The sequence below is a fragment of the Pelodiscus sinensis genome, chromosome 21 (assembly GCF_052426305.1).
Source record: "Pelodiscus sinensis isolate ZL-2025 chromosome 21, ASM5242630v1, whole genome shotgun sequence".
In the NCBI taxonomy this organism is placed as follows: domain Eukaryota; kingdom Metazoa; phylum Chordata; order Testudines; family Trionychidae; genus Pelodiscus; species Pelodiscus sinensis.
Window position 1 is genome coordinate 7,896,295 of NC_143072.1, and position 21,752 is coordinate 7,918,046.

General features: G+C 43.4%; 1 protein-coding gene and 2 non-coding genes across 3 annotated transcripts; all 3 read left to right on the top strand.

Annotated features, from left to right (window-relative positions):
- The first annotated feature begins 3,130 nt into the window (after window positions 1-3,130).
- Window positions 3,131-17,639, top strand: CCT6A (chaperonin containing TCP1 subunit 6A). Its single transcript, XM_075905104.2, has 14 exons — window positions 3,131-3,320; window positions 3,663-3,726; window positions 5,567-5,701; window positions 6,966-7,139; window positions 7,290-7,393; window positions 8,723-8,833; window positions 9,786-9,945; window positions 10,185-10,267; window positions 12,196-12,292; window positions 13,090-13,237; window positions 14,759-14,892; window positions 15,023-15,125; window positions 16,835-16,907; window positions 17,293-17,639. The coding sequence occupies exons 1-14, from the start codon at window positions 3,184-3,186 to the stop codon at window positions 17,363-17,365; spliced, it is 1,596 nt and encodes a 531-aa protein (XP_075761219.2). The 5' UTR covers window positions 3,131-3,183; the 3' UTR covers window positions 17,366-17,639.
- On the top strand, window positions 6,647-6,778 carry LOC112544121 (small nucleolar RNA SNORA22). Its single transcript, XR_003087445.1, has one exon. It is a non-coding gene; the product is annotated as a small nucleolar RNA SNORA22 (small nucleolar RNA).
- Window positions 8,095-8,231, top strand: LOC112544120 (small nucleolar RNA SNORA15). The gene has a single exon (XR_003087444.3). It is a non-coding gene; the product is annotated as a small nucleolar RNA SNORA15 (small nucleolar RNA).
- Window positions 17,640-21,752: the final 4,113 nt, after the last annotated feature.

Consider the following 21,752-nt stretch of genomic DNA (forward strand, 5'->3'; position numbering starts at 1 on the left):
TGGAAATTTAATTCAAAAAAAGATGAATGCAATGATAAAGAAAGCCTACCTAGTATTTTTTATATGGGCTTCTTCACTAGAATAACTTGCCAGCAACTCAGCAAAACCACAGCGGTCCAGACATGCTGATATATTTCCCATTGATGCTCAGCCACCAACTGCATAAAAAACAGTCAGTAACCAAAGAAGGTAGTCACCTCCCATTTGCATAGAAACTCTTGCGCTCCAAAACCTAACTCCATCATTCACAATCAGGTCTCCCCAAACTCCCTTATCCTGCTCTCTCTCTATCATCAGAATACTACTGCAAGTAGTTCTTCTAAGGGCGAAGTGTGTACACTGCAGGTGTAGTGCTTAGTCTAGACCTCTCTGTCATGAGCCCATCACCAAAGTAGTCCATCATTATTGACTATCAGACTGGAGATCCTCTTGTGAGGTAGAATGACACCTCACTCACTCTCACAGCTTCCTCTCTGATGCATGGATGGACATACCATACATCAGCCCTACACCTGGGATAGTTTACATCTCTCTGTAATGGCAGCATGTTGCAGTGGCTGGAGTGGAAAGTTGCAGGAGCTGCTGCCTCTACAATGTGCTTATCTTGAATTGGGAATTATAAAGGGGTGCTTGTTTTCTTTCCTGGCTGTATGGACACACAGGACCACCACCTTACCTATAGCTAGACTCACTGATGGCAGAGGCACCTAACTACATTTGATAATGTGGTATCTGCAATCACAATGGAGGTATCCATGTATCATGGAATCATTTCAAGGATGCATTATATCATGATATTTCAATGAGCAATATTATTCCAATGGCACCTGTCTCTTCTTTTGGATCCCTTATATGGAGAGATCTGAAGGCCCAAGGAGTTAAGTGTCTTGCCTATGGTCACAGAGAACGTCCATGGCAAGACCAGGGAATTGCAAAGAAGTCTCTCTCATTCAACGATAGTCCTCCAATTGTTAGGCCATCCTATTTCTCCCAATGAAAGTTTATAGCTCATGTATGTATGAATGTTAGCTACTCCGTTCAGAAGTTTGTGCCTTCTATTGTGACTAGTCTGACTGAGGACAGACCAGATTTTCAAAGGTATGTAGATACCCAAAGATGCAGAGAGATGCCTAAGGCCAATGAGAGTTAGGCACCTAGGGCTTTTTGAAAAATACATTAGATTTTCCATCTGCATCTTTAGGTGTCTAAATACCTTAAAAATCTGGGTTACTTCAAAAAATAAATCCACTGAGGATGGAGGGGGGAATTTTTAAAGGATCCTAAGTGAATTAGGTTCCTAACCAGAGGGGGTTCCTAACTCTCTTTGGCACTATTGAAAAGTTAATCTGTAGACTTTTCTATCATGAACACCCCACTGAGGACATTCAGTCTTGCCTGCTCTCGTGATTTTATTGCAAGGACTCAAGTCTTGCAGTATTTGTTGTTTTTCTTAAAACCCCAGCTCCCGAAGTCCTGTGATTACCTGAGAATGTCAGCCTTTACCCCTAAAACAATCAAGTTTCAAGTCTTCATATTCACATAGCATGTGAAGTAAGAGTGCAGGGAGGTGCTGCAGCACCCCCAGGTTTTGCACCCAGCACATGGGCCAGCCCCACTGAATTATTTACATAGGAGTGGAAAATAAGAGTGCAGGGGGCTTTGCCTGTCCCAGGTCCTGGCCTACTGGTGGTCCCCATGGGGTCCAACCAGGCCTCTAAGGTCCTGCCAACCTCACTGGCTTTGCCCCTCCCTATGGTGTCACACTGCCTGCTAGCCTGACAGGCTCCACCAGTCATTGGGGTCCTATTGCCTGCTGCCTCTGCCCCTGCATCCACATCCCACCAGCCCTGGCTGTCCTGGTATCCATGCCACCAGACCTGGAGGCTCTGTGACAGCCCAGGGTCCAGTAGCCAACCTGGGGTCTCAGCACAGGGCTCAGCCTCTGCCCCCAGCCAGCAGCAGTCCAACAGCCTTGCCAGGCTACTGACAAAGGCGGGAAGGGGCCCTGCTCCATGGCCTCGGACAGGGCAGGGCCCTGGGAAGAAGGGGAGAGGCTGGAGCTAAGCAGCCCTCAGGGCTGCCTGGAGCAAGTGGTGCGCTGCTCTGGCAGCAATTTAAAAGGCCTAGGGTTCTGTCTGCCGCCACTGCCTTTTGCATGGCTGGGCTCCAGGCAATTGCGCCCTTTGTCTTCCCCCTCACCACTCTGTTGGCAGGCCTGGCCCCCATCTGGGAGCAGTGAGGAACTAGGGTTGCCAGTTCTCCCGGCCTGCATGGACTGGACACTACTGCCTCAAATGTCATCCAGTCGATCCAATGAGGGAGAGTTGACATCGCAACCATTGGAGGAGCATGAACAGGTGTGGGGAGGGGTGCAACTCAGTATCCCCATCCTAAAAATTGTTCTATCACCATTGCCGAGTTACCCAGAAAATCTTGAAAAGGCGAACCCTACGTTTCAGAATTCAAGGCCATTAAAAAGAACTCGAATGTTATTATTTTTGAAATTTCAGGACTTTAAAGCAAATCTGGTTTTTGGAACCTGAATCTTAATTTTTTAACATTGGGGAATGACAATACTGGATATTTGCTTATTACTCTGAGCAGCACATCAAGGGTAGCAGAGAGAGAACCAAGTCAGCGTTTGAGCTATTTTTATTGAACATTAATTAATTTAAATATGAGTCCACTATTTCAAAAAGTGTCTAATTTCTAACTCAGGCCAGTCTGTGATTTTAATAAGTGGGAGATTGTCATGACTAAGCCCATAATATGCACCTTAATCACCTAGAGGCATGTCAGCCATTTGTGACCCTTATAACTATGTTATTTGTTATAATTATTTCAAAACTAGCTAGAACTGTAAGAAGACATTGTGCGCCTGTGGGCAATCACGACAAGGCACGGCTGTGCAGGGGCCACATTTTACATATTCATAAGCTCTGCATATATTACGAAACGTGTTCCCACGTGATTAATACGATTTCCATATTAACGGATTGCAACGGCCGGCGTGCCTCCGCAGAAGGCGGGCACTTGGAGTGAATGACAAGGGGGCGGCCCCATGGCAACGCCAGCGGCTCGGCTCGGCCAATGGACGGCGGGCGGGCGGGGTCGGCGCGGCGGAGTGTTCTAGAAGGGAGGGGCGGCGCCGGCGGGCTGTCTCTCTTCGGCCCGGCGGAGAAGATGTCGGCGGTGAAGGCGCTCAACCCGAAGGCCGAGGTGGCCCGGGCCCAGGCGGCGCTGGCCGTGAACATCAGCGCGGCGCGCGGGCTGCAGGACGTGCTGAGGACCAACCTGGGCCCGAAGGGCACCATGAAGATGTGAGAGGCGGGAGAGGCCGCGTGGGTGAGGGGGCTCGGAGGCCCAGGCGTGCGGGGGAGTGCTCCCCGCGGGGGGGGGGGGGGGGGTCTGCGGTTCCTCTCAGGCACCTGCCCCGGCGGTCGGCCGCCCGTTGGGGGGGGGGGGGGGATAGAGCGCTCGAGACAAAGCGGCGGGCGCGCGGCGCCGAGGCAGCCAGGCCACGCGCGGGTCTGGGGGGGGGGAGGGGATAGAACGCTCGAGACAAAGCGGCGGGCGCGCGGCAGCCAGGCCACGCGCGGGGGGGGCCCGCCAGGGGCCTGCGCAGCCGCGGCGGTTCTGCATCATGATGCTGCTTCTTGCAGGCTGGTGTCCGGGGCCGGCGAGATCAAGCTGACCAAAGATGGCAACGTGCTCCTTCACGAAATGGTGAGTGAGCCCCGTCGCCGCCGCAGGGGGGAAGAGGGTGGCTGGGCCCTGCGCAGGGGGGTTGCACGGGGCTTCTCTACGGGGCGCTACGTCTCCTGGCTGCTCAACTGTAAAGCGGATCATTCCATAGTGAACATAGGCTTCCTGCGTCTGTTCCCTCACTAGCAAACAAGATACCTTCCCTACCGATCTCTTACCCTAGCAAGGGTTCGATCGGTTTGTTTCAGTGTCCTGCTTGTTGTTCTTACATATGGGTTTTTATATCCAGCACTTTCACATGATACTTGTATGTCTCTGAAGCCCCAGTCTTGCATCTGATCAAGGATCAGCAGCACATCAAGGGTAGCAGAGAGAGAACCAAGACAACGTCTGAGCTATTGAGTTTATTTAACATTAATTTAAATGAGTCCACTATTTTCAGAAAGTGTCTAATTTCTGAAATGCCTGCGATTCTGGTGCAAAGGGAAGGCTCTCTGCATGTGTACCTGTAGAAGTAAGGCTAAATTTAGGAAGGTGCAGATAAGGGATGTGAAAGTGTAATCATGTACATGGATAACTGATGAACCTGAAGTCGACGATTAACCTTCACAATTACGTGCAGACCCCGGGTACACAGTCCTGCACTTGGGATGGAAAAATCCCAAGCAGTGCTACAGGCTTGGAACTGAATGGCTAATTAGAAGTTCCCTGAAAAGGACCTGGGGATTACAGTGGATGAGAAGCTGGATATGAGTCAAGTGTGCCCTTGTAGCCAAGAAGGCTAGTGGCATATTAGGGTACATTAGGAGGAGCATTTCCAGCAGATCTAAAGAAATGATTATCCCTTTGATTTGGCATTGGTGAGGCCATATCTGGAGTATTGTGTCCAATTCTGGCCTCCACTACAGAGAGGATGTGGAGAGGGTCCAGCAGTGGGCAACCAAAATGATTAGGGAGCTGGAGCACTTGACCTATGAGGAGAGGCTAAGGGATTTGGGCTTCTTTAGTCTGTGGAAAAGAAGAGTGAGGGGGGATTTGATAGCAGCCTTCACCTTCCTGAAGGGAAGTTCCAAAGAGGATAGAGAGAGGCTGTTCTCCGTAGTGACAGATGGCTGAACAAGGAGCAATGGTCTCAAGTTACAGTGGGGGAAGTCTAGGTTGGATATTAGGAAAATGTTTCACTGGGAGGGTGGTGAAGCACTGGAATGGGTTCCTTAGGGAGGTGGTAGAATCTCCATCCCTAGAGTTTAAGACCCAGCTTGAGAAAATCCTGTCTAGGATGCTTTAGTTGGGATTGGTCCTGCTTTGAGGAGTGGGCTGGGCTCAATGACTTCCTGAGGTCTCTTCCAGCCTTAGGATTCTATGGGTCTACACTCTGGGAGCTGCCTCCTCTCCTGTGCAACGGTATAAACAATTTCAGCAGTTGCACTCAACTGAATTTTAACAGCCCTAGTACAGATCTGACTTCAACCTCTCTGATCCCGCATCCTCGGGACCTGACTTGTCTTGGACCAGAGGAGGTCAATGTATTGGGGTCTCCACTTTTCCTCCAGGCTGCCCTGCTGTCACCTGGGGCTTTGCCTTCTCATCTCCCCCATGGCTCTGCTACTTGCCTAGGAGGGGGGACTCCATGTTTTGCCCTTTGCTGCTCCCTCCAGCATCCCTATGCCATTTAATCAGTTAACTAATTAAATGGGATTTAACATCCCTAATACCAACAGTGACTGGCATTTGGATTATTTTTATGAAAAGTAAGCAGTGGCTAGATATAAATATTAAATTGGTTTCTGATGGATACTCCCATAACAATTCAGCAAGTTTTATTGTTCAGTGCATGTGTTATGTTTTTCGTTTTGTTTAGCAAATACAGCACCCAACAGCTTCCTTGATAGCAAAAGTAGCAACAGCACAGGATGACATCACTGGAGATGGTACCACTTCAAATGTTCTGATCATTGGAGAGCTGCTAAAGCAGGCGGACCTCTATATTTCTGAGGTACAGATGAGTCTTATTTTCACAAGAAAATGAGTGAACATTTCCCTTACGAAGCTATTGAGCACCATTGCAGTTAATGTTCCGTGTTCATAAAAACTTTTAGTTACAGATCTTAATGACTCCTTTTGAGAGAGTTTTTTTTTTTTGTGTGGGGTTACATTAGGTAAAAACTAAAATAAAGTTTTACGGGGGGGTGGCTGTGCCCCGTGCTTGCTATGCTTGCCTCCTCTCCCCCCTTCCCCCCACATCCCTCGGTAGGTGTCTGGCCAGGGGGCCAGAGGGGGGTATCAGTGGAAGGGGTAATTGAGAGGGTGTGGGGTCTTGGCAGGAGGGATGTGAGGGTGTGGGGCAACCCTGGCTCTTTTCCCCCTCCCCCCCAGCCAATTGGGTTTGGATGGGGGAAGGGGACATCATTCTGTCATCCCAAAGGAAAAAATTATTTGTGTGTGTGTACACTAACTGGAGTTGCATTATTACAGGTCGACAGCAGTGATGGATATAGGATGTATCTTGTCTACAATTCATATTTGACTTATTTCTGTTTTAGATTTAAGGCTCTTGTCTCTTGGGGTCATACAATTAGAAGACACCTGTCTAGAGCAGTGGTTTTCAACCAGGAGTTGTGTCCGGGGAGGGGGCACAAAGCTGGGTGAGGGTTAGATTCGCTGGGGCTTGGGGCAGAAAGCAGAGGCTTGTGGCCCTCAGCTCTGCCACCTGGGCTTAACTTTGCAGGGTCCCCTGTGGCTCCTGGCCTTGGGCAGCTGCCATACTTGCTACTTCCTAATACTGGCTCTGGCTTTTATATGCAGAGTTATGGCACAGCTGGGCTAGGGAGTTTTTATAGCATAGGTGGGAGGCTCAAAAAAAGATGAGAACCCTTCTAGAGGTAAGGAATCGCTGCTTAGTGTATATTCTAAGAGGCTTAGGTTGCTACTTTATTTCAGGTTGCACAGTGAACACCCAAGTGTGCTTTGTAGCTCCCTTGGCTATAACTCTGTGCGAGAATAATCTGTACTTTACCTCTGCATTAGAAGGAGTGCCTTTCCTTTTATATGTATTCAGAAGGACAGTACACTTTTTTCCTCTGTAGTATGTAAATTCTAACTTTATCCATGACTTTGAGTTGTAAGATTGTAATATCTCAAATATGAGGATAGCACTTTGAGTCTAACTTTTCAATTAAAGCTAGTAAATGGGAGTTTCAGGTGTGGAAAAAATGTCCACTCACCATTCTGTTATTTTTTGTTTTAAAAAAAAATATTAGGGCTTGCACCCTAGAATAGTCACGGAAGGATTTGAAGCAGCAAAGGAAAAGGCACTTGAAGTCTTGGAGAAAGTCAAAGTAACCAAGGAGATGGACAGAGAAACTCTTGTGGATGTTGCCAGAACGTCCCTGCGTACTAAAGTTCATGCAGAACTTGCTGATATCTTAACAGAGGCAAGTATGCATGTGTTGTCTGTTATATCTTAAGGTCCTTTTGTGTAAGGAATTCCAGGTTTTCTGTAAATACATGTGGGAGTGATGAAAATGTATGAAAGATGCGCTCGTGTGTTACATTGTTTTTATTAAAGCGTTCTTTTACTTCAGGCTGTTGTAGATGCTGTTTTGGCCATCAAGAAACCAAATGAGCCTATTGACCTCTACATGGTTGAGATTATGGAGATGAAGCATAAGTCAGAAACTGAAACAGCGTAAGTAGCTGTAAAATGTTGGTAGGTTTAATCATAACTTGAAACTGAATTGTTTTCAGTTATGCCGCCACTTAGCTCCTTTGCCAGTTTTTGTCAATTTACGGTTGCATTTTCCTGTTGTGTGGTGGGGGGGTTTTTATTTTGTTTTTCCCCCTTGCCCGTGTTGTGTTTGAAAAGAAACTCATTACTTGGTGGGGGAATACAAAACCAACTAATGGCAAAATACCATCAGAATCACAAAGTAAATAAACATGACGAAATATCACAGAAAAAAGGCTTTGTTAGATTAGTAAAGCAGGCTGGGGAAGGACTGGATATAAATGACACTAAATAATCTCTCTCCATGCTGGAGAATCGACTCTATTTTTGAACATCACCACCACTGTTCATTTATTTCAAGTGTAAAATGTACACGAGGGACATCTGTGTATATCTGTTACACTTTCAAAAATCTCTATCTCTTGGCATACAAGTCCACTTCCAATGGAAAGAAAGTGAAAGTTTTAGGTAGTTGATCAAAAATGGAAGGTGAATAGGAATCAAGTTCTTCATCTCTTTTGACTCAGACATTGGCAGGATGGGTTGGCTCTTTAATCCTTAAGTGAAGATGTATAAAATAATACTCAGATTGTATTGAGACCATAATGCTTCAAAATTGTTTGAAATTACAAAACAAGTGTAGATATGTTTTAACTTCAGAGGCATAGATGAATTCTGCATTGGCTTCTTTAGTAGCTAATGCAGTCAGACACTATGCTATATTATATTTCCTTTTAACTTATTCCTAAACGGTATGCTCTGTGTAAAGTTAGCATATCCATGCAAGAAGGATACACGATCCAGTGAATTCTTAATATCAGCGATGTTAAAATGCATTTAAGTAACTGCTGAAAACGTCAGTGCTTACATATGGGGGAGTGGCAGTTGACTCCCGGGCGCAGGTGCACATAGGGAACCAGCGTGTAACCATGAAGGTTAACCGATAAGCTTCTTGGTTGGCCATGTACATGGTTGATATGGTAGTATGGTACATAATTATTTTTAATCAACTATGGTATAAGTTTTATGACTGTAGACCAGGGTTTCTCAACCTATGGGTTGGGACCTAAATATGGGTCGCCATTACATTTCAAAGGGGTCTCCAGGTGTCTCCCCAAGGGGCTCTTAAAGAGCCATTCACACATTTTTTTAATTGCCCTGGGGTCACCAAGTCTTCCTGAATTGTCAAAATGGGTCCCCATCTGGAAAAGGCTGGGAACCGCTGCTATAGACACTTCCTACCCTGGGTATAAAGGATTTCTTACAAGTCACCTTACTGACTTTTTACAGGCTGATTAAAGGACTTGTTTTGGATCATGGTGCTCGTCATCCTGACATGAAGAAAAGAGTGGAGGATGCTTACATCCTTACTTGCAATGTATCACTAGAATATGAAAAAACGTAAGTAGTCACCAAAAATGAAGCGAAGAAATATATTTGACTTGAGTAATGTGAATTAATATTTACATGTCTTTTAAACCTTTTAAAATATTAAAGAGTATCCCTCAATGAAAAAAATACAACAGGCCTAGTTTGTGTAAATGAGGAAATTAAGTCAAATGTTTCATTCCAAAGTAATGGAGTGATGATCTTGACTTCTGAGGTGGCTGGATTTGTGGACACATCTGGGCTATGTCTACACTCGCGACTTCTTGTGCGAGTAATATGCAGATGAGGCTACGTGTGGAATATCGCCTCATTTGTATACTGTACCTAATGAGCCACTTTTTTTTTTTTTTTTTCAGACGAGGCGCTTGTGCAAGAAGGAGTGTCTACCTTCGTGTGCAAGAAACCCTCTTGCGCAATGTCATTACACCTATTACTTTTCAGGAAGAACGGCATTGCTTGAGGGTTTTTCTTGCGCAAGAATGGGCAGTGTAGACACTCCTTGCACAAGAGCCTCTTCTGAAGGGGGGAAAAAAGTGGCTCATTAGGTATGCAAATGAGGCTCAGCGATATTCCATGCTTAGCCTCATTTGCTTATTACTCGCACAAGAAGCCACGAGTGTAGACCTGGCCCTAGTGTAATAGTCCCTTCTGTTAGCAAATTGAATGACAGGAAATCTTCCTTTATGCCTCAGTCTTGCATTGCACAGTGAATACCCAAGTAAACTTCATAGTTCCCTCAATGTAACTCTGCTAGAATAATTTTGTGCTATAACTCTGTATTGGAAGGAATCCTTTTCCTTTCACCCTACATTCATAAGACCTATATGCCTCATAGTCCTGTACCATGATAGGCCTAGCAAATTGATGTCTTTGGTGAAACACAAGTCGTCCTTGATTTTGGTGATTATATTTTTTTAACATCGTAGAGCACTAATAGTAGTGTTGAACAATTTCTTCTTTTCAGAGAGGTGAGCTCAGGATTCTTTTATAAGAATGCAGAAGAAAGAGAGAAATTGGTAAAAGCTGAAAGAAAATTCATTGAAGACCGAGTGAACAAAATAATAGATTTGAAAAAGAGAGTCTGTGGTGATTCAGATAAAGGATTTATTGTGATCAATCAAAAGGTAAGATAGCCGGCAGGGGGAGGGGGGAAACCTAAAAATTTTGATGTTCTCAGCAGGTGTGGTTTATTTTTGGCTAACTGTATAGGCTTCTTCAGACAAGCTTTAGACAGGCTTAGTTAGCAGTGTATTTTCATATACATGTGCGTAGCTCCTGTTTTTTAGTAGGAACTGAATGTAGAATTTGGTCCTTAGTGCTGGACCGATAGTCTTCCTAATACATACTTCTTTTTCACTTGTAGGGAATTGACCCATTTTCCTTGGATGCACTTGCAAAAGAAGGAATAGTAGCTTTGCGCAGAGCAAAAAGGAGGAACATGGAGAGGTTAGTTTTTGGAACACACAAGTTATATTCCTGCCCCAATCTTTTGCTCTATTCATTTTGTATACTTTGTCTTGCAAAACTGAAGAAAAATACCCCTTTAGCTTTTATTCCTGCAGGAATGCATGAGTTTTGAGCTATCAGGTCAATGTAAACCATGGAAACTCCTGACATTGAAATGGAAACTTCTAGTTTGGGAGGGTGGAGGAGGGGAGTCCTTGACATCTGTTGTGGATGCATCTGACCAAGTGGGGTTTTGATCACGAAAATGTGACATGGTGAGGTCAGAGAAGACCTTTTGGGGTTGTTGCCCAACATGCTGATTATACCACTGACACCCACCACTCTGTCCTGCTGAGCCAGATCTTCTGGTCTATCCCAGACAAAGCACAGATTGGAGTTAAGATCCCCACTCCAAAGAGCAATGCAAACATTAAGTACAAACTGTAGGATTTAAGTGGTTGCAAATAAAAACAGGTAGATCACAGTAAGTTACTCTAAAACAAACAAAAAACCATGCATAGCTAGTTCTAATTCGTTAAACTTACTGCAAGCAGAGTCATACCCTAAAGAGTTGTTCTTATTTCAGGCGGGTCTCGAAGTCAAAAGTGATCTTTGAGTCTGACTTGAGTCTCCAGTTCTGGCTTGAATCTCCAGCTGAAGACAAAGATCTGATAACTTCTCCTGGCTTAATAATCTTCCCTTATAGGCGGGAATCGTTTATTCTCCATTTCCCCCTTTCACCTGGTCAAAAGGGAATGCCTGTTCCAGGTGGTAGGGTCACATCTTCCTACCTAGTCCAACTACTTCTGAATTTGCAGGACAAACAAGCCTGTTCACAAGTGGTTAAGTTGATCACTCAATCATTAAGACTTCTGGAGCACCACTGATGGCTTTCATTAACATATTTAAGTGGTCTCATACTTCATATTTCTAACATTACATACAAGACTGTGCCAAACTAGGATGCACATCCGCAGAACGAGAACATCGGTAAAGTCTGAGGGGGTAGTTGTGTTAATCTGTAACTTTAAAAACAACTATTTAAAAAAAAAAAAATAGTCCTGTGGTACCTTAGCGTATGTCTACACTGCAGCACTATTTCAGGATACCAGAGAGATCCTGAAATAGCTATCTGTATCTTCACAGCAAGCCCGTTATTTCAGGCTCACTTTTTCGACATCCCTGAAAACCTCATTCTATGAGGAGTAAGGGACATTTCGGGATAGTACTTTATTTTGAAGTTAAATGATGAAATAAGCTATTTTGAAATAGCATTGAAATAAGATACGCAATTTGCATAGTTAAATTGCATATCTTATTTCGCGTTATGGTGCAGTGTAGATGCACCCATGGAGACTAATAAATATATGTATAGTGTCATGAGCTTTTGTGGGCAAAACCCACTTCAGATGAGATGATTCAATCATTTCATCTGAAAGTGCATGATATTAAAATTAATAGGTTACATGAGGTATTTTGTTCAAAGCATCTTTGAGTTAGCTTATGGATCTAAAAATGCATAACTTAATAAAGCATGGGGAAACTGTCACACAGTTCATGGCCAAATCTGTTGGCCTTTAAGGTGCCACTGGACTCCTTGCTTTTGCAGATGAAGCATTAGAGGGATAGCCATGTTGATGTTTGTTTACATGATGTATTTAGAAGTAAACTTTCAAGTGAACAGTGTAGAAGAGGCTTGAAGTGTGTGAAACTTGAACACTCTGGAAATAAATCATCTGAATAAACAGCATAGTGAAACAATCACAAATGAGACCAGCCTGTTTATGATGACAATTTGACATGGCGTGAAAAGCATCTTCACTCAGGACTCATTGGGCAGCTAGGATTATTTTTTCAAGTTTATTTTCACTTGTTTATTTTTAATAAATCTAACATGCTTCAAATGTTTTATAAACATCCTTTTTCAGATTGACCCTTGCATGTGGTGGTATAGCTATGAATTCTGTGGATGACCTCACTCCTGACTGTTTGGGACATGCTGGTCTTGTCTACGAGTATGTACTGGTGCGTAAGACTTTGAATGTGTAACTACAGCTAAACTAGATAGAAGCCAAAGGAATATTCTCGTGTCTGCAGCAGTATTTACAGTTCAGGCTTCATTGTGGTTTCTACTGCTTCTACACAGTATAGAAGACTTTGGATTTATATGCCCATGATAATTCATTTGGTAGTTTGAGAGCAGTAATGGAAGTCTCATTGAAAACCACTGGCTTTTCTTGTCCTTGATGCTCTCTGTCATAGACTCATAGACTTTAGGGTCAGAAGAGACCATTATAATCATCCTGCACAATGCAGGCCACAGAATCTCACCCAGCCTCTCCTAGAATAATTCTCTCACCTATATCTCAGATATTGAAGTCCTCAAATGGTTTAAGGAGCCCAAGATGTAGAGAATCCTCCAGGAAGTGATCCGTGCCCCATGCTACAGAGGAAGGCAAAAGACTCCAGGGCCTCATGTGTAAATGTTTTACCTAGATGTTTGCACTGCAATTAGATCACGTTGGGGGATAAAGAATAAAATAGAAGCCAAAGAGAAACACAGGAACTTGTACTCTATTTAAGGCAAAAGGTAATTAATTGAGAAGGAATGTGAACAGCTTTTGAGGATGAGATGACAAACGTTTCCCTTTTTGTCTCTCCTGGCTGCTTGAAAGGTCCAGTACAAAATGAATAATCTGAGGGTCTTTAAAAATGGTGCATCTGAATATTTTAATATTTATATCTAGTGATTTGTGGCTATGGTATAGGGTTTTTGTTCAGCAGAAATATGGTGTTAGAGATTTGCTGCTATTGACATGTAGGGTGAAGAGAAGTTTACCTTCGTTGAGAAGTGTGACAACCCTCGCTCTGTTACCCTGTTGATCAGGGGGCCAAATAAACATACGCTCACACAAATAAAGGATGCAGTAAGAGATGGGCTACGTGCTGTCAAAAACGCCATTGAGGATGGTAAGTTTCCTTGTGCCTTTATTACATTTAACAATGTCTTATGAGTTGCATCTTGAAGTGTGCAAAACATATCTGCCATGCATATCTATTTGTGTACTTTTTTTATCGAGCGGATAGATAGATTGTTAGCATGGTGTCTGAATAAACTACTAAAGCACACTTCAATTTGATGTGTTCCCAGTGCTTTGCTGTTTAAAAAAGATGGGGACGCACATTTTAGTCAATTATTGTAACTTCAGTTACGAGTTAGGTGACAAAATTGCCTGTGTTGCCTTTCTTGGAGAAAGGCAATAAGTATTATTAAATACTAACCATAAGTTAAGTGCTTCAGTTAAACTTGCTGGAAAAACTTCATTAGTACAGAGACCATTTATTAAAATTTTAGCTCAAGTCAAAAGTCAATGATTTTGGAAGTGGGGAGAATAAATAAATAGTCATAGTTGTAAGGTGTATGTCTACATTTGTGGCTGTATGCAGAGTACAGCTGCTGCGTGTGCGCGCGCACGCACACACACACATTTCAAGTATAAATAGCAGTACAGGCAGTCCCCGGGTTACATGGATCCGACTTATATCAGATCCCTACTTACAAACGGAGTGAGGCAACCTGGCACTAGCTGCTTCCCCCCAGCAGACCAGGGAGACGCGGAGCGGCTTTTCTCAGCAGACACCTCAGCTTGAGAATAAAGGACCGAAGGAAGTGAGGTGTGGGAGAATAAAACTGAGCTCTGGAGAAATGCTTGGCTAGACTTTCCCCTACAATATGTACCAGTTCCAACTTACATACAAATTCAACTTAAGAACAAACCTACAGTCCCTATCTTGTATGTAACCCGGGGACTGCCTGTATAGATAGTGAGGCACAACAAACCACATCCCCAGGGCTTGGGTCTCAACTCTTCTAAGCAGTGCCTCCCATGTCTGCACTATTTTTAGCTGGGTAATGTCCCACTATTTCTCTGCAACAGTGAAAGGCTTAAACAGTGGGGAAACGCTCTTGGCAGGCTTTTCCTCCTGCAAAGAGGCTCTGGCAGTTGCTAGTCCCCCTGCCTTTTTGACTGCCATGTGTTGCTACATACTGTGGTGTGGCCGCCAGCCTATTTTTCACTGCTGTGTGTTACATGCCACTGCAAATGTAGAAGGCTAGAAAGGGCTTGCTATCTGTCCCTCTAAATGTTACTACTCTGCATTGGATGGAAGTAGGCTGGACTTCCTGCTAGGAAGCATCATTAGAATAGCATTTCTTATGCATGGAAATAATGAACCAACAATGTTTTTAAAATACCTTGAATTTCACAGACTCTAAAATGGTGTTCAAAACTTGTTTTATTCCAAGAAATCTGCAGAACTGCTGCTCCTTTTCTATTTCAATCTCCATTCCAAAGGCAAGGGAAAAAACAATAAGGTGGCTTTTTCAGATAGTCAGCATTCACAATGATGAGATTAAAATCTTAACTGACCCCTTTGCCATGTAGTTTGTTTGTGATGGCCATTCACTACTCGTATGTTTATCTCTTACAGGATGTGTGGTTGCAGGAGCCGGAGCGTTAGAAGTGGCAATAGCTGATGCTCTTGTGAAACATAAGCCCAATGTAAAAGGAAGAGCCCAGTTTGGAGTTCAAGCCTTTGCTGATGCTCTGCTCATCATTCCTAAGGTACTCCTGGTTTTAAAGTGATCATTTCAGAACTTGTTATAGTGTGTACTAACAGTTAATGATTCCCTGTCTGTAGTTTTTCATGGCTTTTAAATAATACACAAAACATGCACCATTTTTCCCCTCTAAGGTTCTTGCTCAGAACTCTGGTTATGACCCCCAGGAAACACTAGTGAAAATTCAGACTGAATATTCAGAATCAGGACAACTTATTGGAGTTGATCTGAACACTGGTAAGAAACACTAAGATATAATGTTCAGACAATTGGGTTAAATAACTTTTACTTTGAGCCTGCAAAGTGGTGCTGTTTCTGTTGAGGGAAATGAAGAACTTGTTTATATATACAGAAGTCTTTCATGCTTTAGCTTCCAAAGATGTTTTCAGGACTGGCAGAATTGTTTAAAACCTTGTATCTTAAACTGTGTTCCACGGAACACTGGTGTTCCACGGAGAACTCACAGGGTGCCACGATCGTTTGATGGGAAAAATAACATCTGCTAGAGCTGCTGAGATGCAGTGGGTGGTGCGAAGAGTGGAAGAGGTGAGTGGTGGTGCAGCAGGAAATGAGGCGGGGCTACTCACATGCTACTGTGCCCGGCTTGCAATTGCCTGGGAAAGCTCCGTGTCTCAGGGTAAGTCTAGACTACATGCCTCTGTCGCCAGAGGCATGTAAATTAGGCTACCAGGCATAGGAAAATGAAGCGGCGAATTAAATAATTGCCACTTCATTTAAATGTACATGGCTGCCGTGCTGAGCCGACAAACAGTTGATCAGCTGAACAGCTGTTTGTCGGCTCAGCGCGGCAGCCATGTACATTTAAATGAAGCGGCGATTATTTAAATCGCTGCTTCATTTTCCTATGCCTGGTAGCCTAATTTACATGCCTCTGGCGACAGAGGCATGTAGTCTAGACGTACCCTCAGTTGGGCCTCTTGCCAGAGGGGAGAAGCTTTGTGGGGCCATCAGCAGGGCCGGTTCTGATGAGCTGTCTCTACTGCTGGTCTGGGGATCCTACCTGCCAGGGGAGAGAACTGCACTACAGCCACCACCCCTGCCGGGTCTTTGGTCTGCTGCCTTTAGCCCTCACTTGTTACCCAGGACAGCTGAGGGGGGTCAGATACAATCTTCCTTCTTCGTTTGACAACTTGTTTTATTATTATTTAATGGATAACGATTGATGGGTTATGTCTGGGATACTTAGATTAAAAAATGTTCCACCTTTGAAAAGATAATTAAAAAGATACTTAAATTGTCATTGGGCAGTGAGCAAATATTGTTGTCAATAAGTGTCATCTGGTCAAGGGGCAAGGTGTAGTGGGGTTCTTTTTCTCAACCCAAAAGCGCTTCGTGTTCCTCACTTAAAAAAAGTTTAGTTTTCCATCCGCAGCAGCTGTGGTTTGATTGGTAAGATTACTAGAATAATACTTAACTCATGATGTATTGAACTTCAGTATAGCTTTTTGCAAGAGAATTAACTAATTTGGCAAGTAACTGTTCCCATTTTGAATAGTAATAGAGATGTAGCCGTGTTAGTCTGGTCTTGCTGAAACAAAAGACAGGACTATGCAGCACTTTAAAGACTAACAGGATGGTTTATTAGGAGATGAGCTTTCGTGGGCTGGACCCACTTTCTCAGATCAAATTGTGGAAGAAAATTGGCATAACCATATATACCAAAGGGATACAATCAAAAAAAGTGAACACACATAAAATTGACAGATTTCAGAACAGAGGGGGGATGAGGGAGTAACACATGAGCACACAAAGATTAACGCCAGTGTTTAGTATGAAGTGGGAAATTCTATGGTTTGCCTCTTGGTGGCAGTCAAACAACATTTTTGTGCTCTGTGATTTCCCACTGTCTATAACAAAACTTTGAGCTACATGAATAAATTGCTAAAATGTATCCGATTACAAGGGGTTTTATTTTGCATTCCCAGGTGAACCAATGGTGGCAGCAGCAGCTGGAGTTTGGGATAATTATAATGTCAAAAAACAACTACTACATTCATGGTAAGTTTTTTGTGAGGCTTTTTAAAACTAAAATGGGATTCCATTGCTATTGATCACATTTGACTGATATGGGTTAACCCATATCTTATCTAAATTTACAGTATAGAAATAAAAGCACAGAAATACAATTTTATATTAAAAAGACTTGATATCTGTTTAGCTCTGTCTTCCATAGAGAAATCAAACTTCTTCAATAAGCTCCATATTGGTTTAAAAGAACTTAGAGTATACTTCAGCTGGTATGAGGTTTTTAAACAAGTTAGTAAATATAGAACTGTAATATACAGAGTGGGTGTATGAGTGCGCGGGGGGGATGTATGCATGCAGTTGGATGAACTGTAACACAATTCAGATGTTTTGACCATTAATGTTTTGATCTTTCTAGCACTGTGATTGCCAGCAACATTCTCTTGGTTGATGAAATTATGCGAGCTGGAATGTCGTCTCTCAAAGGTTGAATTGAATCTGCCCTCTGCTATGATGGTTGTCTTGAGGAGGGAGATTACTTCATAGGGTCAATGTCCAAAAAAATTCACCTAAAGGCATTATCTCCAGTCTCCAGTGGATTTTCACAGTGACAAAAGTAGCTGTCTTCGGAGTAAACGTGGCCACTCTCAAACATTAGCATTTATTCAAATATTAGGTTCTAAAATCAGTTATTTATTTTTTTCTTAATTGCACTGAAATGTACAACCTACAGTCTTTTTACCCAATAAACAATTCTGCTCTGTGCTTATCTTGTAGTGGTATCAGTTACTTAATCATTTGATTGTGCGGGCTAATGTTGGGCAATTAAAACATAGTTATGTAATTGTCAACTGAAAGGAGATGGTACTTTTTCTCAGAATTCACTCATCTGTGCAGCACCTTTCTGGATATTGCTAAATACTACCGGGCCTGGATGACTTTTTGTCATCTAACTTACTAGACAGTTTATAGAGTATCGTTTGGAGCATGTAGAAGAACATAATTTGTTGGACAAAAGTCAACATGGTTTCTGTAAAGGGAAATCCTGTCTTACTAATCTATTAGAGTTCTTTGAAGGGGTTAACAAACGTGGATAAGGGGGATCCAGTAGATACCGTATACTTGGATTTTCAGAAAGTCTTTGACAAGGTTTTCTGAAGGCTCTTGTGTAAATTACATGGCCATGGGATAAGAGGGAAGGTCCTTTCATGGATTGAGAACTGGTTAAAAGACAGGAAACAAAGGGTAGGAATAAATGGTAAATTTTCAGAATGAAGAGGGGTAACTAGTGGTGTCCCCCAAGGGACCAATCCTTTTCAATTTATTCATAAATGATCTGGAGAAAGGGGTAAGCAGTGAGGTGGTAAAGTTTGCAGATGATACAAAACTGTTTAGGATAGTCAAGACAGAAGCAGACGGTGAGGGACTCCAAGAAGATCTCACCAAATTGAGTGATTGGGCAACAAAATGGCAAATGAAATGTCATGTGGATAAGTATAAAGTAATGCACAGCGGGGGGAAAAATAACCCCAACTATAGGTACAGTATGATGGGGGCTAATTTGGCTACGACAAATCAGGAAAGATCTTGGAGTTATCGTGGACAGTTCTCTGAAAACTTCCACACAGTGTGCAGTGGCAGTCAAAGGCAAATAGGATGCTAGGAATTATTAGGAAAGGGATAGAAAATAAGACCCAGAATATCTTACTGCCCCTGTATAAAACTATGGTACGCCCACATCTTGAATACTGTGTACAGATGTGGTCTCCTCACCTCAAAAAAGATATTTTGGCCTTGGAAATGGTTCAGAAAGGGGCAATGAAAATGATGAGGGGTTTGGAACGGGTCCCATATGAGGAGAGGTTAAAGCAACTGGGACTTTTCAGTTTAGAAAAGAGACGGGGGGGATATGATAGAGGTCTATAAAATCATGAGTGGTATGGAAAGGGCCGATAAAGAAAAGTTATTTATTAGTTCCCTAAATAGAACTACTAGAGGACACCAAATGAAATTAATGGGTAGCAAGTTTAAAACTAATAAAAGAAAGTTGCTCACATAGCGTGTTGTCAACCTGTGGAACTCCTTGCCAGAGGAGGCTGTGAAGGCTAGGACTATAATAGAGTTTAAAGAGAAGCTAGATAATCTCATGGAGATTAGGTCCATAAAAGGGGATAAAATGGTGTCCTTGGCCTCCGTTTGTCAGAGGCTGGAGAGAGATGGCAGGAGACAAATCGCTTGATCATTGTCTTCGGTCCACCCTCTCTGGGTCACCCGGTGCTGGCCACTGTCGGTAGACAGGATACTGGGCTAGATGGACCTTTGGTCTGACCCAGTATGGCTGTTCTTATGTTCTTTATTGGCAGTCTGATAACTCAGGTATCATTGCTAGAACAACTTGTGAATTCCTCAGAGGGGTGGGGGAAACCGAGCCTGTAGGCCAGATGCAGCCTGCCACTATCCCACAGCCCAGCAGGAGCCTTAGACAGGTTCCCTGCCTTCTGTGTCCCCCACATAGACTGCTCAAAACAGCAAGCTGTGGGGGTCATGTGCTCTCTGCATGCAATGAGCCTCTGGGGGGTCTTGCATTCTACCCCTGCCCCAATACAATTTCACAGCTCCCATTGACTAGAAATCAGACAACAGGAGCTGCTTGTGCTGGGCTTGTGCAGGCAGTGCACAAGTAAACCTCAACCCCTGAGGTCTGCAGTGTAGAGAACACACGACCCCCTGCAGCTGGACACTTTGAGCAGCATGCCGGGATGTAAAAGGCAAGGGAGCTCGTCTGAGGGTCCCATTGAGCTGCTGCCCAGGAGCCATCTAGGTAAGTTTCCTGGCTAGAGTCTGCTTCTGGCATCCAATCCCTTCTCCTCACTGTCCCTAGGTCACAATCCAAGCTCCTAAACCCCTTCCTAATACCATCCCTCTTTCAGATCAGAATCCTCCACACCCATATCCTTCTGCCCCAGGTGACAACTCCCTCCTTTGCCCAGTCTCCCAGACTCCACACCCTCTTCTGTACTACATCCCTTATCCTGAGCTCCCTTCTGTACCTTACCACCATCCCAGACTCTGCATATTCTGGAAGAGTGCAGCCCTTGACCATTTACAAATTCTTGGGGTGGCCCTCCATCAAAAATTGTTGCCCACCCCTGCTCTAGCAGCAGCTTGATGATTTTATGGGAGGGATGGTCAAACTAGTCAAATCTCGACAGACCTAGCTACAATCCCATCAAACCTTCAGGTAGGTGAACTACTTCAGTTGCCTTCATAAGGCTTCATATTGCTAGTAATGTAGATTCTTCGGTTGCCTGCTTGTTAAGTATTCCACGTTACGAAACTAGCTTCAGTCTTGTAACACTGATCAACATGTGTAAATTCTCTCAACTCTAGCCATGTTGACTAATTTCTCCATTCTATAAAAGCACGTTTTTCCAACTCCTCTGCTGTTTTTATTAGTTTCTAAAGTGCCACAGGACTACTCACTTTTAAAGTTACGGATTTAACAGGCCTCTGAGATTTTTTCCTACTATCTCGTGTGTGTGTGTGTGTGTGTGTGTGTTTTTTTAACTATTGCAAAGTTTCTTATATGGGCCTAGAGCAGGGGTGCCCAAACTTTTTTCCAAGAGGGCCAGATTTGATGAAGTGAACATGCGTGAGGGCCGACCATTTTGCCTGACATTCTTTGAACCATTAAAATTAAATGCAAATTAACTATTTTATGCAAAGTTTATTGCAAACGGCATACTTTTCATTTCGTCACATGGATGACAAATCTAAACAGGTGTTAAATCACTCTGCCTTTTATATCTGAAGGCCAGATGAAAAAAAAATCCAGGAAGCTGAACTATATGTCAGGAACTTTGTAAAGTCCATTACATATTATTGGTAATAAAGGTTGTCTGTCAACTTTTAAGTTCAAAAAATATGAACAGGAACATAACACCCAAGTATACATGTTATGTCCAAATATATTTATAACTGATTTAGACCAACTGACATTAACTGAGATTTTACAATGTATTCATCTCAATACATATGGATTCGTTGGGGGCCATAAAAGATAGATATTGCCAAATTACCTGTGGGGCCGTATTAAACCGGAACACGGGCCGCAATTTGGACATGCCTGGCGTAGAGTCTTATGATTCCTGTGCACCCAGCTCTCCCAAATTGTGTGTGGGTAAACAGGAATACAGTCCAAGGCCTACTGAGTAAAAACAAAATTCTGAAACAATATCTAGTGATGTTACAGCCGCATGGCTACCTGAGGTCTTGTAGGTTCAAGATATTCCTCCAGGGAGACTCCTACATATCTTCAGCTTGAAACTTCACCTGCTCTTGACTTGGGCATGTGTGGTCACAATCCCTTTCCCCATTTAAAGGGACATAATACAAGCGGGGGGAGGGGGGCGAGGAAATCTACCCATCCATATGACTCTGCTGACCTACAGTTGCAGCCCCTGCCCTTTTTTTAAAATTGTTTGGTCACTAATGCAAACCCCTGCAAAAGCAGGAAAATGGTATCTCTATAATAGAAACCATGAACTTGGTCGTATGAAGGGTTGGTAAGTGTCTAAAATAAGCTTTGAGGTTTTGGCTTTCTGGTGGGGGTTGGGAGGCAGGAGAAGGGGAGACATTTTACCTCAACAAAAGGGGTCTTAAGAGTTGTGTAACAATGTTAAAAGGAAAAAATTCAGCATCTGAAGCATTTTCCCAGCATTTGCTTATGGCTCAAATACGACTGAAGACCCCATCTGTACATTGCATCCAGGCCTCAGCTTCTGTCCTGCTGTTTGTGCATCGTTATACTCCTCCCCTTTCATCACTTCCTTGCTTTCAGTTCCCTGCAGGGGGGTGGAGACTCATGCTGGGGTTCCC

Bases quoted from the DNA above. Each gene is read 5' to 3' on its own strand.
- CCT6A (XM_075905104.2), top strand. From the start codon at position 3,184: ATGTCGGCGGTGAAGGCGCTCAACCCGAAGGCCGAGGTGGCCCGGGCC. The intron at 14,893-15,022 runs GTACTCCTGGTT...TTCCCCTCTAAG, and splicing joins CTCTGCTCATCATTCCTAAG to GTTCTTGCTCAGAACTCTGG. The intron at 16,908-17,292 runs GTAAGTTTTTTG...TGATCTTTCTAG, and splicing joins AAACAACTACTACATTCATG to CACTGTGATTGCCAGCAACA.